Source organism: Protopterus annectens, chromosome 1.part1, assembly GCF_019279795.1.
Source record: "Protopterus annectens isolate FY-2018-M chromosome 1.part1, PAN1.0, whole genome shotgun sequence".
NCBI lineage: Eukaryota > Metazoa > Chordata > Ceratodontiformes > Protopteridae > Protopterus > Protopterus annectens.
Genome location: NC_056726.1, coordinates 1,703,315,571 through 1,703,334,864, shown reverse-complemented (window position 1 = coordinate 1,703,334,864; position 19,294 = coordinate 1,703,315,571). Strand labels below are relative to the sequence as shown.

The following is a 19,294-nucleotide window of genomic DNA, read 5'->3' as shown; positions in this document are numbered from 1 at the left end:
GTGGTTTCTCATTACATGACATTTTGTCATTATTTACAGTTTGTGCATGTTTTCTTTGGACATTCTCGGTGCCTTTCGCCTTTGGCATATTGCACCTGTATGATACCTGATGTTGACAGCCTTCCATTACTCCTTGGTCATGTTTGGGTAAATGAAAACCGTTTTTCGGTTTACATTGCCGTCTTACGCCACGCATGCCCCACTTAGTGAATCGCTATTTGCCTTCATTTGCATGGTGCAATGCCGCACACAGTGTGATTAGCATACCTACGCTGGCGGCGCAGGTCCGGCGCACGCCGGTAGTGCACGTGGGATTGCTTCATACCTGAATCGCTCGGTGGCCATATTTGGCTTTATAACGCCGACGCTATGCTGGCGCCTGGCGCAAGGTTCATGAATCCCGGGGACTATTTAAGTCAAGTAAGTAATGCACTTTTGACTGTTCCATGTCCATAACTGGAAATAAGAAAATGAGGCATTACTGCTTTGTTGTTGCAGCTATGCATCTTCTTCCATCCTGACATACAACAGTTGAAAAAGTAAGTAAATACAATGAGGAATTCACAGATCATTCAGTGGGAAATCCACTGGCAATCTAAAAATCATGCCTACCTGCTTTTCAGTACTATTTAGAGCTTTAAGCATAACTTATCCTATCTCTCCATCAAACTCTATATTTTTCATAGGAAATACTTGAGGAAGTGTGACAAAGATGATTTTACATAAGTTGTATTTCATATCATTATTGTATATTGTGAAGACTGGCTGCTAGTGTGAAGATCGGGGGAAGCTGGGCAAAGGCTGCCAGCCTAGTCAAATATAATTTGATACATAATTCTATCATTTGTGAATATAAATGTAAAATACAGCCTTGTTTCTTAAATGAAAGAAAACACTGGAACATGTGAACTTCAAGATTGTAGCAACATTGCCATCTGCTGTAAGGAAAACTAAACCAAGCATTTCATCTGTTCTTTTGAAGTTAAAATTATGTCTTGTATACCCTTTTGATCTAAATAGTGGTGCCAAAGAGGCTAATTGAACACATTTTTTCTATTGTCTTAACTTAAGGAATAATTGATAGAGTGAACATGTGAAATGTCTTTATTGTTGTAGTTTCATGAGAAGGTGTTGGATTGCTAAACAATGTAGCCTTTTTGGCCTGGGAACTCCAGACTAAGTGTTAAAATGATGTAATGTGTATACTGGGAAAACCCAAGTGTCAAAATGATGTAATTTGGGAGGGCCTAGCAGAGCTGTTTGTTAGTGAGTTTAATTGTTCAGTGAGAGACTGTAAGCATTTTGATCTTGATATCCAACTTATCAGCACTCTGCCTGTTGTCTTACGTAAGTAGTATCTTAGAAGTATGTTTTCTTCTACTATATCTAGGAACTTAGAAGAAAGTTAGACTAAGTGTTTTTTTCTGTTATATCTGAACTTTCCTACTGTATTGTTTTAAGTTACCGTGTAATTTCTGAACTCTTAGATATCACCGTGGTGTAGTAGTATTGTCTTGTATTTTAATTATTTATTATTAAATATTTTAAAACCTTTTACCTGTGGCTGGTTTGTGTAGACATAAGTAAGCTCTAGAGTACATTGCATATTTACAGAGTTTATTGTACAAGGTCACTCTAATAAGCCTTAGACTGAATAGTCACATTACCAATTGGATAATAGTATTGAACAGTGATAATTGGACACCCTTTTAAGGGCCTTTTGGTAGCTGATAAATATTAGCTAGTGGTGGCAGCAATTACTACTGTATAGTCTGGGTAAAGGGGCACAGCTGGGGAATCTCTGTCATCCTTTCCCTGGAGTGCCTGTGAAGTTGTATAAATACTTATCTCAAAGTGTGTGTGGTGTGTCAGCTACCGGGACAGGGACATGAAGCACTGGTGGGACAGAGAGGGTACTGGAGGTTAGCTTGCCAGCAAGGCTGAGATCTGGACCCTATAGCTGTGCCAGTGGGGAGTCTTATTGGGGACCTGGAAAGCAAGGGAGCAACCAGCCCCAGATTGACTGTGGTCTCTGTGTGCACTTAAGGGAAATTGTACTTTACTATATGTATTTGTTATCCTTTCCTCTTATATGAGATGCCTTCCCTGGTGTTAGTGGTGTGGATTGAGGCTCCTTGATTTTTGGGCCAGGGCATGGGCATCACATTTGTGGTGGCAGTGGTTGGGATAAGATATCCTCATATTTGTGGTTGGCAGTGGTTGGGATAAGATATCCTAACTTGTGGTTTGCAGTGGTGTGGGTAGAGTGAATCCTGCAACTTATGTACATTGATCTCTGAAGGTGTTTTGTACTCTAAATCAGCCACACAGTGTATACTTACAATTCAGATCACAATTGTTTTATTTCTTTTGTTAGCTTAGTTAGTCAGGGTGAGCAGGCATCATGTCAGCACAGGAGTATGGAAACCTGACAAGGAGCCAGCTGGTGGAGATGTGCCAGGCTAGGGGATTGGTGCATGGAAACCTGACTAAGGCAGACCTGATTGCAGCCTTGGTTTCAGCTGCATCAGAAAACAGCATCCAGGAGGACAATCAGACTGGCAGTGGAGATATGATGTCCTTGGAGAATGGACAGCTCAACCTTTCTGTGAAGGACAATCAGACTGGTAGTGGAGATACAATATCCTCGGAGAATGGACAGCACAACCGTTCTGCAGTTGAATTAAAAATTCAGCTGGAGCTAAGGAGATTTGAGTTGGAGGCCAGGTTTTTGGAGACAGAAGCCAAAGAAAAGGAGTGTTAGAGAAAGCACGAGAGGGAAATGCTGACTCTTCACCAGAGTTATGGAGGTAATGGGGAAGGGAGTAATTGGACCCCAGAAACACAAAAGGTCAGTAAATTTCTTCTGCAATTTAAAGAAGTGGATTATTTTGATAGTTTCATTCACATGTTTGAAAGGGTATGCAAACAGTATAGTGTTGACCAAAGGCTCTGGGTACAGTTCCTGACCCCCCTTACTCCAAGGGAAAGCTGTAACTTGTATATCACAAATGCCTGACTCTGTCTGTCTTGATTATACTGCTGTAAAAAATGTATCTTAGAATGTTTTAAGCTAACACCTGAAATGTATAGGAAAAAGTTTCGTGAGCATAGACGCAAGGCAGATGAAAATATATGTGAATATGTTGTTGAATTGAGCACTTCTTTTCATAGCTGGGTGAGTGGATGCCAGGTCACCACTTTTGAAGGGCTGGCAGACCATTTGGTGAGGGGACAAGCCCTTAGCACTTTTACTGAGGACATGAGGATCTGGTTGGCTGATAGACAATGTAATATGTGAGACGAGTTGGGGAAGAAGTGAGACCTATACTTGGCAAGCAGGGCAGCCCTGCACAGGAAGGGGACCCCCCAGTACTGCTCATGGGTCTAAAGGGACCCATGGTGGGCAGCACAGACTGCCACAACAGAATCTGCCAGTAGCAGGGGAAGCCACTAGTCCAGGAACATGTCCAGGAGCTAGGGTTAAATGTTTTGAATGTAACCAGTGGGGCCATGTGGCATACAGGTGTCCATGGAGGCAAGGTGGGGAACCAAAGGTGAGGGAGCCAGTAATGGGAAAGGCAAATTACCAATAGGAGGTTTTATTGAGACAACAGGGGTATGCAACTACCATCCTGCAGCTGTCCAGAGAGGGAAGGATTTGGATGAGGCAGTACCATGTACTAATGCAGTTACATGCAGTGAGGCTAGGAGACAAGCATGTGGATCTGGTAGCCAAGGGAGATGCAGGCAGACTGCATACTTGCAGCCAGGACTGGTGAGGTAGTTACTTCAGGGAGTGAGCTACGCTGTAGCAGTGAGACTGAAGGTAAGCCATAGCTGCTTGTGGGTACTGATGTTCCCTTGGACAAGTTAACTGCAAGGATAGAGGTGAGTAGTAGTAACAAGGCTGACAGTGAGGCACCACTGTCAGAGGATGTCAGACTTCCTGTGGAAGGGGAGCTGGGAAAGGTTACAAGGAGAGAGTTGATACAGGCTCAGTTCTCAGACCCTAAATTGCAAGGCCTGAGGCAGGTAGCTAGGGAGGCACCTGATTCTCAAGGGAAGGGGGAATCTGTATACTGGGACAAAGGGTTACTGTACAGGTAGTCAACACCTGAGGGAGGGCTAGAAGGTGAAAGAGTACAGCAGTTGGTAGTGCCTAGATCCTATGATCTGGTGCTTCTAGCCATATCCCATGATATTCCCTTTCTGGTATAAGGGCATAAAACATACAAAGAGGCGTATTATGCAAAACTTCTATTGGCCTGGAATTTCCAGAGATGTAACAGGCTACTGCAGAACCTGTGAGCAGTGCCAAAAGGTAGGCAAGGCAGGAGACAAGGTGAGAGCTCCTTTGATGCCTTTGCCTGTGATTGAGGAGCCATTTCAGAGGGTAGCTATGGATATTGTGGGTCCTTTGAATACCCTAAGTTCCACAGGGAAAAAGTATATCCTAGTGGTAGTGGATTATGCTACATAATACCTGGAGGCAGTGGCTATGTCCTCCAGTGAGGCAGAGAAGGTGGCAAATGCTTTGTTAGAGATTTTCAGCAGGGTAGGTTTCCCAAAAGAAATACTGACTGACCAAGGTGCCAATTTCATGTCAGACCTGCTGGCTTGTCTGTACAAGTCCTGTGGGGTGAAGCCCATGAAGACCACCCCCTACCATGCCCAGAGTAATGGTCTTGTTGAGAGGTTAAACTCTACAATCAAGTCCACGCTACTGGCATTTTCAGTTCAGTTTAAGAAGGAGTGGGACAAATATTTGCCCCATCTGTTGTTTGCTTACAGAGAGGTTCCCCAGGAATCCACATTTTTTGACCCTTTGAGTTGCTGTATGGGCATAGGGTGAGAGGACCTCTAGATTTAATTTGAGATGAGTGGGAAGGTGAGTGTGAGTCTCACAAGGAGTCTGTTGTGGCATATGTCCTAAACCTCAGGACAAGGCTCAGGGAACTCATGGGCTTGGCCCACGAGAGCCTGGCAGAAGCCCAACAACAGAAACATGTGTGGTATGCAGGAGTGCTTGAGCTAGAAAGTATGCTTTGGGGCAGCAGGTAATGGTTCTCATTCCTGTCAGACACAACAAACTGCAAGAAGCTTGGGAGGGACCCTACAAGGTGGTAAGAAAGGTAAGTTATGTTAACTACATGGTGGAAGTGCTAGGCAGAAGGCAGGGGGCACAAATTGTACCATGTTAACATGATGAAACCTTACCATGATAGGGAGGACCTTGTGCTGAGCATTTGCAGTGGATTGCAGGAAGAGTCTGAGGGAGATCTGGGAACTGATCTCCTCAGTGAGGCTCGGGCTGACACCTCGGTGAAAGGGGTAACAATGTCCCAGCAGCTATCTCCTATCCAGGTTCGAGAAATCCAAGCAGTGTTGCAGGAGTATGGGGACATATTCACTGAGAAACCAGGATGAACCCACCTGGTGCAGCACCAGGTGGATACAGGACCCCAAAGGCCTATTAGGCGTGCCCCTTATAGGGTGCCTGAGAGAGTCAGACAGACTCTGAGGGAGCAGGTACAAGAGATGTTGGAACTAGGGGTGATTCATGAGTCCTACAGGCCCTGGGCTTTGTCAATGGTGTTGGTGCCAAAGAAGGATGGCAACACCAGGTTCTATGTGGATTACAGGAAATTAAATAGCCACACAGAGTTGGATGCTTACTCTATGCCGAGGACAGATGAGGCCCTAGAATAGCTTGATGGGGCTGAGTATCTTACAACCATTGATCTTACCAAGGGTTACTGGCAGGTGCTTTTGACAACCAGTGCTAGAGAGGTCAGCCTTTGTGACTCATTTTGGCTTGTGTATGTTTACAAAGATGCCCTTTGGGATGAAGAATGCCCAGCAACTTTCCAGAGGATGGTGGATAATATCCTAGCAAGAGCAGGAGGGTTTGCCTTTGCTTACCTAGATGATATTGCCATCTACAGCCATTCCTAGCCAGAGCACCATCAGCATGTCAGGGAGGTGCTGGGCAGACTACACAGGGCAGGGTTGACCATTAAGCCGAGCAAATGTCAGGTGGGTATGGCAGAGGTCTCCTACCTAGGACATAGAGTGGGGAGTGGTAAGATAAGGTCAAAACCTGCCAAATTAAAGCTATTCAGGCATAGTCTGCACCTGTTACCAAAAGGTAGGTGAGGGCAATCTTAGGGACAGCAGGGTACTACAGAAAGTTCGTCCCTAGTTATAGTACCATAGCTGCTCCCCTCACAGACCTGACAAGAAAGAACAGGCCAGATAAGGCAGTGTGAACCCCAGCATGTGAGCAGGCATTTCAGAAGCTTAAAGAAGCTTTGGGAGGACCCCCTGTGTTAGCCAGTCCAGATTACAGTAAAGAATTTGTTGTGCAGGTGGATGCTTCAAACCATGGGGTGGGGGCTGTACTTAGCCTGATTTCTTCAGAGGGAGAAGAGCACCCAGTGCTTTATTTCAGTCATAGGCTCCAACCCAGGGAGGATTGCTATGTAACTGTAGAAAAGGAATGTCTAGCCATAGTGTGGGCACTGCAGAAACTTCAGCCTTATTTGTATAGAAGAAAATTCACTGTAATGACAGATCACAACCCCCTAATATGGTTAAACAGAGCCAGCCAGCAAAATGCCAAGTTGCTAAGATGGAGCCTTGTGTTGCAAGCACATGATATGTCAGTGCAGCATGACAGTGGGAGTAGCAATGCCAATGCAGATAGGCTCTCAAGACAAGCAATGGGGTGCGGTACACCCAGATAGACCTAACCCTCTCAACTGGCATTTCTCAAGGGTCACTTGAAAAAACTAGCTTGAGTACTCCAGGGGGGAGAGATGTGAAAATTGGGGGAAGATGGGTGAAGACTGCCAGCCTAGTCAAATAGAATTTGATACATAATTCTATAATTTGTGAATATAAATGTAAAATACAGTCTTGTTTCTTAAATGAAAGAAAACATTGGAAAATGTGAACTTCAAGATTGTAGCAGCATTGCCATCTGCTGTAAGGAAAACTAAACCAAGCATTTCATCTGTTCTTTTGCAGTTAAAATGATGTCTTTTATACACTTTTGATCTAAATAGCGGTACCAAAGAGGCTAACTGAACACTTTCTTTCTATTGTCTTAACTTATGGAATAATTGCTAGAGTGTACATGTGAAATGTCTTTTATTGTTGTAGTTTCATGAGCAGGTGTTAGATTGTTAAATAATGCAGCCTTTTTGGCCTGGGAACTCCAGACTAAGTGAGAAAATGATGTAATGTGTACACTGGGGAAACCTAAGTGTCAAAATTATGTAATTTGGGAGGACCTAGCAGAGCTGTTTGTTAGTAGTTTTCTTGTAGTATATCTAGGAAAATAGAAGAATGTTTGACTAAGTGTTTTTTCTGTTATATCAGAACTTTCCTACTGTATTGTTTTAAGTTTCTGTGTGATCTCTGATCTCTTAGATATCACTGTGATGTAGTAGTATTTTAAATATTTTAATACCTTTTACCTGTGGCTGGTTTGTGTAGAGATAAGTAAGCTCTATAGTATTTTGCATATTTATAGAATTTATTGTAAAAGGCCACTTTAATAAGCCTTAGACTGAATAGTCACATTACCAATTGGATAACAATATTGCACAGTGATAATTGGACACCCTTTTAAGGGCCTTTGGGTAGCTGATAAGTATTAGCTGGTGGTGGCAGCAATTACTACCATATAGTCTGGGTAAAGGGGCACAGGTGGAGAATCTGTGTCATCCTTTCCTAGGAGTGTCTATGAAGTTGTATAAATACTTATCTCAAAGTGTGTGTGGTGTGCCAGCTATCTGGGCAGGGACATGAAGCACTGGTAGGACAGAGAGGGTACTGGGGGTTAGCTTGTCAGCTAGTCTGAGATCTGGACCCTATAGCTGTGCCAGTGGGGGAGTCTTATTGGGGACCTGGAGAGCAAGGGAGCAACCAGCCCCAGACTGACTCTGATCTCTGTGTGCACTTAATAAGGGAAATTGTACTTTGCTGTGTGTATTTGTTATATTTTCCTCTTATATGAGACGCCCTCCCTGGTGTTAGTTGTGAGGATTGAGGCTCCTTGATTATTGGGCCAGGGCGCAGTCATCACAGCTAGTTTAAAATGTATTATTATATACCACACATATTTCTGAAGTGCATTACAAACATATTTTCTTTTTTTCTGTACAACAGATGAATTCCACTCATTTAACCTATGGTGTACCTGTCTGGTTTCAATACAATAGCACTTATGATCGTGTCATCCTTTATAACGATATAATAGTGAACTACACATGCCCTTTTCCACGTTTCTTGAATGCAACCCTTGATGTTGGCTTATATCCGATAACAAGGTAAGACTGATACTTCTAGCCTACAGAAACATTTTCTCATTTATTGTGTATACATAGTTGTATAAATAGCAAATATAAGCATTCTTATTTTAAATATGAATAGAATCAACATATAATATAGTTGCACATTAATCTGTCTCAGGAAAAGTTATGTTTTGATTGTTGTACTCTTATTTTGTTAAACCCTTATACTAAATGAATATGCTTTAACACATCTTTATTTAGTCTACATTTATACATTCATTCATTCAAGCATAGCCCCATTAGATTTTTGCAATGATATCACTAAGGAAGACTATGTTAAACCAAACATTTGGATATGATTTAAGAAATGTTTAACAAATGCAACAAATCAAGTTTATGGATTGATAAATATCTTTAATTTTAGTAAATATTTTAATCCATCATGTTGGAATTCCTGAGTTTTATGAAAATTAAACAGAACTTATAAACATTTTACTCTGCAGAATGTACTGGGCATTTGCCTATAGGGGGTCTATATTATGATGTAGATATGCCGTAACATCAGACACCTCATCACCAACAAGCATTCAGCAAAATTCACTTCCATGATTCACTGAATACTTGTCGGGCAAATAAATATTTGCCCTGCAATGCAACGGAACTAATTCTAACTAAAGCAAACCCACCCATGTGGGGGGCTGCCCCCCCTCCAAATGTGGGGGGGATGTGCTCCCCACCCCCTAACTAAATATACCAACTCCAGGACTGCACTACAGTGGAGAAAAGGGCAACATTGTGTAGTTGGCCAGCTACATCTTTGCCTGACAAGTATTCAGCGAATTGCGGAAATGAATTTTGTTGAATACTTGTCGGCATTCAGGTGTTCGATGTTAAGGCATTTCAATGCCATGATATAGACCCACCTATCCATAATAATTGTTAAAAACTTCTAAAGTAATGTAATATTTGAAAATCTTCCCAACTAATTACCCTATGAATAGACATCACTTACCAACTGAGTTCATATAAAGTAAAACTGAAATTCTAACTCTGGACTATATTGGTGAAGAGTGACCTAGTGACTTAATAAAATGCTAGAGAATTTTCCAATCCCATGTGAAGTCAAATGGACCAAAAAAAGACGTCATCAATTTTCCTTCTACCAGTAATACCCATCATGTGTTCTTCCAGTAGGATTTTCTGGATTTGAAATTGTGGCCAATCAGAGAATGGCCAATGAAGAGAAGAAGCACAAAGAGTTCAGTCAATTAGACAATGATTAACACTTACCCAACTACAGCAATATTGTAATGGGGACACTCACCAGCCAGAGACTGAGGATGACTCAGGGCTCAGAGCACAGTCATATTTCAATGAATGTGGTTGATCCAACTTGGGGAATTCAGCATAAGGGTGGCTAACAAGTCCTCACAGGCAATGGGCTCTTCTGATGTTTGTAGGACTGTACTGCGCCAATGATGAATACATTAGGATCGATAAAACACTGATATACCCCACCATCAGAAAGTTTGTGGTTGGTAGGCAATAAAAGCTAATGCCCAGCCATAGGGACTCCAAATGATTGTCGGTCAGAGTAGGGCATATCCGAAGTATAGAGGCTCTAAAAAACTTGAATCAATGGGGGGGGGGGGGGCAGGGGGGGGTACTGACTTAGAGATGAACTATCCTAGTATCTTACGCACAGAAGCTCTGGGACTTCAAGGGATAGGAAGTAGGCCAGTAAGTGAGGTAGGTGTTTCAGGTTGTCCACTGGGGGCTCAAAGGAGTTGAAGTTAATAGGAATAGCTGAATCATGCCCTTCCATAGACTGTTTACCTAAAATTCTTAGCAAGTACAAAGTGAGAGCTAAACCAGATTAACCAGAGCCAGAGGAAAATACTTTGGGAGATGGTCTGTTCTGCCTAGGGCAAGTGGCAGAAGCAAGATGGAATCCATCCACAAATAAATACCAAAATAGCTGGCTTTGACTCAGTATTGGCATAACCCTAGCCTAACTAGTGTTAGAGATGTATCAAAAGTGGATATACTCCAGCTGGTGGCCAGTTGCGTGACAGCTCCCCTGCTCTATCATGGGGTGTTAACAGACTTTCTATGCCATACCACCTCAAAGATATATCAGGCAACTGACATTTTCACACTACTGAAGTGCTTAGGTAGTTCTGCACATTTACTTAACCACTGTCTTATAATAATTCATTCAACAACCACTGTCATAATATTTCATTCAACTATTCAGTTGGCTTTAAAATGCTGTTAAAATTAAATGGCTTTACTGTGCATGCCCTTATTTATTTTATTTTATTTATTTATTTTATTTTACATTTGTTGACTGGGATAGTCCGAATGGATACATGTCCATTTTCAGCAGAAGCCCAGGGAGAAAATCTCCAAAGATGGTTACACATGCAATAATCATAATGTACAGATAAAACAAGAGTCATAATAACATTGTACAAATAAAACATACTTTACAGTCACAGTTAAATTTATACAGTCTAACAAACTTCTAATCTGGCTTAACAAATAAAAAAGATATTTGAGTTACATTTACATAGTATTAGTACACTAGTATGAATAAAGATTTAGTCAGGATTGGAGCAGGGACATATCCACTGAGACTTGAAGTACTCTTTGAGAGCTTTTTTGAATTGAGATAGGGTGGTATCTAGGGTAATGTTAGAAGGACATGAGTTCCAAATTTTGCCAGCAGAGTTGGCGAACAGGGAGTCTCCGGATGAGTTGTTGGATTTGATGGTATGTGCTACCAGTCTATTAGATGAGCGGAGTGATCTGGAGTTGGAGTGGGGATAGATGATGTTTTTCTGGTTGGTTAAGTGCTTTGTGAGCCACAATAAGTTGATTGTACTGAATATGCCTTGGTAGCTCTAGCCATCTGAGATAATTTAGATTTTTACAATGACGCTTTCTATAGGGGACACCAGTGGTAAATCTAGCAATGTTATTATAGCAGCTTGGGAGTTTGTTAAGATCAGTTTTACTTAGGTTGGCAAGTAAAGGGGAAGCATAGTAGAGGATAGAGAATAGATGGGAGTGGGAAATGGCAGTCCTAGCAGGTGGGGTAAGGAATGGCTTTACCCTATATAGTGCACCCAGTTTTCTGTTAATGGTTTTGATAACTTTGTTAATGTGCACATTAAACTTACGATTGTTATCTACAATAACTCCTAGGAGTTTTACATGGGCATCTGGGGAGATTATGGTACCATTATTAGACTTAATGGATAGAGATAGCACCATGGATCTTTGGGGTGGGGGAGAAAAGCAGGAGCTTTGTTTTGTTAGGATTTAGAATCAGACAGTGAGCAGCAAGCCAATTCTCTACTAGGTTAAAAGTACTCTGAGTTATTGTTAGCAGCTCTGTTTGCAAGGTGCCAGTGCAGATCAGTGTTGAATCATCTGCATATTGAATGCAGTTGGCTTCAGGGATGATAGTGTGGAGGTCATTAATAAAAGTGGAAAACAGAAGTGGTCCCAAAATAGACCCCTCGGGGACAGCTAGGGTGTTGGGTAGGAGGTTTGAGAGTTTGTTCTGCCATAAGATGGATTGTTGTCTATTGTGCAGGTAGGATTCAAACCACTGGAGAGAGTGATTGCCTAGAGACATTGTCACCAGGGTGTTGATGAGAAGATGGTGATTAACCATATCAAAAGCCTTGGATAGGTCCAAGAAAATTCCCTTGAAATTACTATCACCCCATTGCTATCCTATCATCTTTATCAAAAATACTAGAAAGGGTTGTTCATTCCCAACTAATGCAGTACCTCCTAAAAAATAACCTGCAATCCATATCCCAGCATGGCTTCAGACCTTGCCATAGCACTACTACAATACTACTCTCCTTAACCAACACTGTCAATCACCAAAGAAACAATGGTCTATTTGTATCCTCAATATTCCTAGACTTATCAAAAGCCTTTGATATGGCGAACCATGGTATGCTTTTAGAAAGTCTAGCAAAACTTAAGATAAGCTCCTCCACCATATCATGGTTCAATAACTACCTAACAGACCATCAGCATGCAGTTCTATGGCAAGAGAAACTGTCCCCTCTTTTACCAGTAGGCATAGGTGCTCCCCAAGGGTCCATCCTAGGACCTCTGTTATTCTCACTATTTACTAACCAAATAGCCTTATCCACACCCTCTGCCTCAGTTGTGCAATATGCAGACGATACCACCATTATATGTGCCTCCCCCACCCTACATGAACTAAAAGCCATAACCCAAACAAACTTCTCCTTAGCTGAAAACGTATTCTTAATCCCCCCCCCCGAAAAAAAAAAAACTCATTCTCTTTAGCCCTAGTAGATCTCCTCCTATAAATAATGATTTTACCATAACTTCTAGAGACAGTATACAAATTACTCCAACTACACACACAAAACTGTTAAGTGTTGGAATCAACAATAATCTAAGATTTTACATTCATAGCACCCAAACAATTAAGAAAGTCAACAAAAGCTTGGTCTCCTCTACAGGAATAGACAGTTCATCACTAGACCTACCAAGGCCACCTTAGCAAGAATCCACCTTTTTTCCATTCTCCTTTATGCCTCTCCTATCTTAACTAATCTTCGCCACAGTGAACTAAACAAACTGGAATCCTGCTACAACAAGATTGCCAGATTTGCTACTGATTCCTCTCCTAGATCACTGTCTTGCTCTTAAACAACTAAATTGGCTCGAATTACCTCAACTACTTCTACTCTACCAACTCTCAATAGCACGTAAACTCCACCACTACTGTGATAAGACCCCAGCACTTCAAAACTTAATTCACCCCTACACCACCACCAGAACCCTTAGATCAAGTCATCAGAACCACATAAATGTCATCAAACGCAAAAATGATGCAGGTAAATCTCTCTTTGCCTGCTCTATTGCTAGAACCTGGAACTCACTCCCAAGCCACGTTACCTCTACCACCTTTACTTCCCAATTTAAAAAGACTTCTCAAAACCCACTACATAACTAATTGGCACTGCACATGTTACTCACCAGGCTAGACCATATAACTGTGCTGGTGCTAGGATGCTGCTAGGGATAAATGACCCCTCCCTATGTAATGTTGCCAGAACTCTGCTTAGTATCTAATGCTTGCTACCCAATTCGAGAGAGAGAGAGAGAGAGAGAGAGGAAAAAAATGTTTTTTTATATATTCACTGTTCACTTATGTTGGAATGTTCTGTTATACTGTAACTATATACTGTATGTACTGCATATATGTATCCTAATATGTATATTACTACTATGTATCTTTAGATGCTGCTGTGTTTTCACTATTGAATTGTATTGTTTGCTTGGAGCTTTTCTCCCCAGGCCTCTGCTGAAAATGGACCTGTGTCCAGTTGGACTTTCCCAGTTAACAAATGTAAAATAAAATAAAATAAAAAAAATAAATAAATAAAATAAAGAAAAGGGCTGAGGGTAACATTTAGTGTAGATTTGAAGAGTACATCTACCCCCCTCTCTTCCTAGTAGAGTGATCGAGTCTAAGTATATTATACCCAGGTGGTAGAATTTCAATATCTGAGGTTGATGGTTTCAGCCAGGCTTCAGTTAGGCATAGAATATCAGAGGAATGGACTTGTAGGCGGGCATGTAGATCATGTACTTTGTTATTTATGCTACAAATATTTAGTTGGCAGACCAGGAGGGAGATGGGGCACTTCTTAATAGACAGTGATTCAACTGGGTTAGTTGCAAATTAAGCTGCCCTATCTAGGGTGGCAGGGCCAGGGTTTGGGTGAATATCGCCATCCATTGTGAGGTTATAGTGTAGAATTTCTATAAGCTTTAGGATTTTGTTTATACATTTTTGATAGTGTTTAGATTTTGAGCTGATATATCTGGGTCTAATAGGCTGATAGTGTATTGTGATTACGGAGTTGGTTATAGTAGTAACTAATGGGTAACCTGTCATATTTGATACATCTGGTCTAGTTTGAGTGTAGAAATCCTAGGTATGACTGATTTTCATAAGTGGAGAGGAAATATGGAATTAACAAGAGGGATAGCAGAGAGAGTAGTGACATTGCTTTGGATGGTAACATGGTTGGGGGCTAGATTAGTGTTATAGGCTTAGGGTCCTCAGGATCTTGTGGTTGGATACTAACTACTGGGGGGAGGGGTGGTGGCTGGAATAGTTTAAGCAGTACATTTATATTCTGCTTATTAACCTAACTTCTGTTAAATCAATGTTGACATCTGAAGTGCTGAACTATTTACTTATAAATAATCCTTATCTTTAATATTCTCTTTTCTTAAAGTCAAACCAACATGTTAAGCATAACTACATCAATAAATGCCTTGAAAAGTAAACCATATCCCCATAATCTTTTGAAATGCAAATGGCATGGATTACATGAAGTTAATGTTTTCCTGCTGCGTAACATTCTCATCCGTACGGGGACCTCAACCTCCCATATATCCTGTTGCTCTTACTTTTAGGTGTAAATGTCTCTTCATCCCTAAGAACAACAAATTATAATACCTTTTTCTGAGATGGAGTATGCTATTAAATTAAACTTGTGGACATATAGAGCTTACGTGTATTTGGTCATATGCTGGTTAATATACTTCAAATTTTTCAGACTTCACATGATGCATTCTTTTTCCTGCAACTACATTCTCTGATATTATCTTTCACTGTCCCACAAAAATAAAAAGACAAAAAATCATAAAAGTCTTTCATTCCAGAGAGTAAATAATTATTCAGGTGTAAGGGTAATTTTGCAAGTAGGCTGTCATGTGCATCATTCAGAGCCCTCCAGAAACTTCTGCATGTTTTTTTAATAGTAAAACCAGGGAAAGAACAAATTTCAAAAGCACAATTTTGCCTCCCAGCTACATTGAACATTTTTAAAATAACATAAAAACAGTAGCAATAATAACAACAACAACAATAATAATAATAGTAATAATAATCATAAAAAAAGAAGAAAGATCTAGCTGAAACCTCAACTGCATCCCCAAATCCTTAAATACTTTGATAAACCACTGATGATGTCCCAGCATGAGTAAAAGAGTTACCTCCACTGTTTGTGTTTAATTTGAAAACAAATTGTGAAGTGCACAATGCTAAGTCATGTGCTTAGTGACAGTGTGCAGAGTGTGGCTGATGTAGAGACATACTACACACAGAAGCACAGTGGTATGCACTGAGGATTATGCAGAATATGCAAATGACTACAAAAATATGTAAATTAAATTAATCAAATTAAATAACAAATGTATATAGGAAAAACAAGTGTCATGATTCATGGACTTATCTTCAGTAGTTTTGTGTATCCTACTGGCAACTGTGCAAATGTACATATAATGTAGGAAATTTTAGAGCTCTGCATCAGAAAATTGGGATGGCACAGTGGTGCAGCAGATAGTGTTATTGTCTCAAAGCAAGAAGTTTTGTGGTTCAGTTCTTGGTTGGGGTGTCTTCTCTGTAGAGTCTGCATGTCTCCCTGCATTCATATGGATTTCTTTGAACATTCCAAAGTCATGCATCAGTTGGACTGGACACTCTAAATTAGCTCTAGGTGTGGTTGGTGCAGATGGATTACTACAAGGCTAGCCAACTGGTGATGTAAAGCTTGGCTTTAAATTTATTTATTTGACAATTGTTACCAGGAAAGTCCAAATGAGTAAGAACCCATTTTCAGTGGAGGCCCGAGGAGAAAAGCTCCACAGTACACATTAAACAGAATAAAAAAATCGAACAATGGTTACAAATATTAAGACAATAACAAAGATGTACAATATATGAAATACAATAAAGAAAAAATAAGCAAAATGTAAAGGCAAGCAATAATGTTGAGCATACATTATTTACAAGGTAGAGAAAAGTTCCTAATGTGCATGTTACATAATGATGCATGAAAATATATAACAGAGTAAGTAATAGGTCATAAAAGCCATATACTTTTTCTGGCAGTAGACCTAGATAGTAAATTTCAGTCAAATTCTGGGATAGAGATATGTTAGTATAAGAATATTAAGAAAGAACATTAGAATGTTAAGGAATTAAAGAGAGGCGAGGCTAGAAAGTAGGTAAAGCAGGAAGGGAAGTAAGATACATCAAGAGAAAGTCTATTAAGAGTGTGGAAGAAGGGACTAGAAAAGAGTATTAAGATGGCATGGAGCATGTGCAGATCCAATTATTGGTTAGATCTTCTTTCAGTCTAGGCTTGAAGAAATAGCAGTGGGGTATAAGTCTGATTGCTTCTGGAATGTTATTCCATGATTTGGCAATACAGTGAGAGTACAGAGTGAGTGACCCCATTATATCTTTGTGGTTTGTAAATATAGATAGTAGATACTTGTGAAAGGAACATAGGTCACAAGATGGAATATCGTGTTGAAGTAGTGATGGTGTAGTTTGTGAAAATGAGGAGTTGTACAGTAATTTGTGAGTTGATGTTAGTTGATTAAAGGTGAGAAGCTGGGGTAGTTCGAGTCAATTTAGGGACTTGAAAACAGAGCAGTGGTGAGAGTAGTGGGCTGGCCCTGTGGCAAATTTAGCTACTTTATCATAACATTGACTAAGTTTTGCATTGAAGGAAAAGTGAAGATTGGTTAGGATAGGTGAAGTGTATAGAAGGGAGGGTAAGAGATAAATGGTGGCAAGGGTTACTCTTGTGGAGTTGGAGATTAACTTCTTAGCCCTATACATCATGCCCGATTTTTGATTATTTTTTTATGATGTTGTTGATGCTGCACATACTTAAGATTGTTGCCAATAGTTACACCTACATTTTTTTTATGTGAAACCACATTTATTAAAGTATTGTTCAGAGAAGTAATAGCAAAGTTAGAGGCATCTGGAGAAAAGTGTTTTGGTAAAAATAGTAGAAGTGTATTTTTTGGGGGATTAAGTAGTAAATGATTATTGGTGAGACAAGACTCAATAGAATTGACTTCTTCTTGTGTTAAACTCCATAGATGATAGAGAGTCCGGGCAGAGCAGATTAATGATTATCACTGTTGAAGTGACACCTGGACCCCAAGTACAAAAATGAGAAAAGGGGTTTTGCATCAGGAAATGGCTGGCTAGTGGTGTTGGCAGTGTATGGTCAGAAACACTTAACTTTTTTGTTACTGCTGACCACTCACCACAATTTACATTCTGGCAAATTTTAACAATGATGTAGGTTTAAATAATGGATAACATATCATAAGATGACTGACCAGCAGACAATTGACTTCTTCTTTGTAGATGAGGAATGCAGTTTGTTGCTATCATTGTGAAAAGCAAAACAGTACAACTCTTGCTACCTTAACTACAGAAACCTTTAAGCATCTAAAAGGGGGCATGTTAACTATACTGCAGGCAGGCGCCTCATGATTACTCAATGAGTTTCTTGGCAGAAAGGATCAAGGTGTTGTACGATTTAGGGGAGACATGGCTCCTGACAGTATTAATTATAGTATGGAGAGGAATGTGTATCCCACATGGCTGTAGAATAAGCATTCTAGTGCCTGTGTATAACAGTAAAAGGGACATTCACAACTATGGGCAGTATAGAGCATCAAACTCCTGCCGCACTACATGAAAGTGCTGGAGAGGGTGAGGGATAAATGAATACACAGAATAGTAGAAAGTAATATGGGAGATGAGAAGTTTGAATTCAGATCAGGATTTAGCACAATCAACCCAATGTTTGCAATGAGACAGATAGTGAAGAAGAAGCTAGAGACATGGATGAGAAAAGACTCTAACTGGACTTGAAGAAAGCATATGACAAGGTCCCAAGAAAGCTGACTTGGTAGTCCTGTGATGGTTCCAGGTCCAGGAAACATTGGTAGAATTATTGCATGCTGTGCACATGGACCCAATGATGCAAGACAGAATATGGTTCCGGCTCATACAGGAGTTGCCAGTGGAAGTGGGTCTACATTAGGGTGCAGCTCTGAGCCCACTGCCATCCAATTTTGTTACAGACTACATTATTAAATATGTTGGAGCAGCTAGATAGCAAAGCTGCTGTATGTGGACAATGTAACATAACAAGTAGACTCTGAACAAGAACTACAGCATATGATAGGGAAGTGGAATGCAAAACTGAAGGCATGTGGGTTGAAAATGAATACAAACAAGGCATTTGTCGTGGTAGAAATAGGGAAAATCAAAAGAAGCTGAACATTGAGAAAGAAGAGAAAATAGAGTAACAAGTTAACAGTTTCAAGTACCTGGATGGAGTAGTTAAGTAGAAGGGATGTCTGAATGAGGAGGTCAAAGCTAGAATCAGATGGGCAGCATCCAATAGCACAGAGTGTTGGGGAGATTGTGTGACAGAAGAATGATTAGGTTGAAAAGTAAGATGTACAAAACAGTGGTATGACCAGTGTTTCTGTTTGGTACAGAAGCCTTGGCAATGTAGGCAGAGCAGCTGTGTATGTTAGAGGTAATGGATAGTAAGTGTCTGAGATGGGTGGTAGTGTGCGTACTGTGTGACAGATGAAGAAATTATAACATCAGAGCAGAAGTACAGATGCAGAAATATCATTGTAGATCAGTGTGTAGATTGAACATAGTCAGCCACTGTAGCTACACAGCACTTGCATATAAGTTACTAAGCATGTGTGAGATCAGTGCCACTTTGTGTAGTCAGTCAGCATGAATGTAAGCTTGAATGGAGATGCACATGTGTGTGCATGTGTGTTAGAACTAACAAGTCAGTCGGCATATGAAGTACAAGTATATGTACAAATTACAGCTCCTGATATGTGTATGTATAATAAATGACTTGAACTCATACCCAACTTCAGTGTCTCATTTGAATACACAAAACATTCAACATGGTGTCAGAATGGGTCCCTAAGTTGAAGAAGCTTGCAAACCATGAGGCATGGAGTTATTAGTGGAGTTATTAGTGGATTAATATCCAGGCCCGAACTCACAAACAGGTCATTGGTTATTCAAAGTTACTTAAACTCATTTCAAATGATTTTCG

The 19,294-nt window shown here is 40.5% G+C and overlaps 1 protein-coding gene across 1 annotated transcript in view; it reads left to right on the top strand.

Moving 5' to 3' along the window:
• Positions 1-19,294, top strand: part of LOC122811873 (uromodulin-like) — a 549,630-nt gene that overhangs the window by 86,488 nt on the left and 443,848 nt on the right. Inside the window, exon 2 of the mRNA XM_044084012.1 lies at positions 8,179-8,339. Coding sequence (XP_043939947.1) covers positions 8,179-8,339 — 161 coding nt within the window. The remainder of the gene's footprint in view (positions 1-8,178; positions 8,340-19,294) is intronic.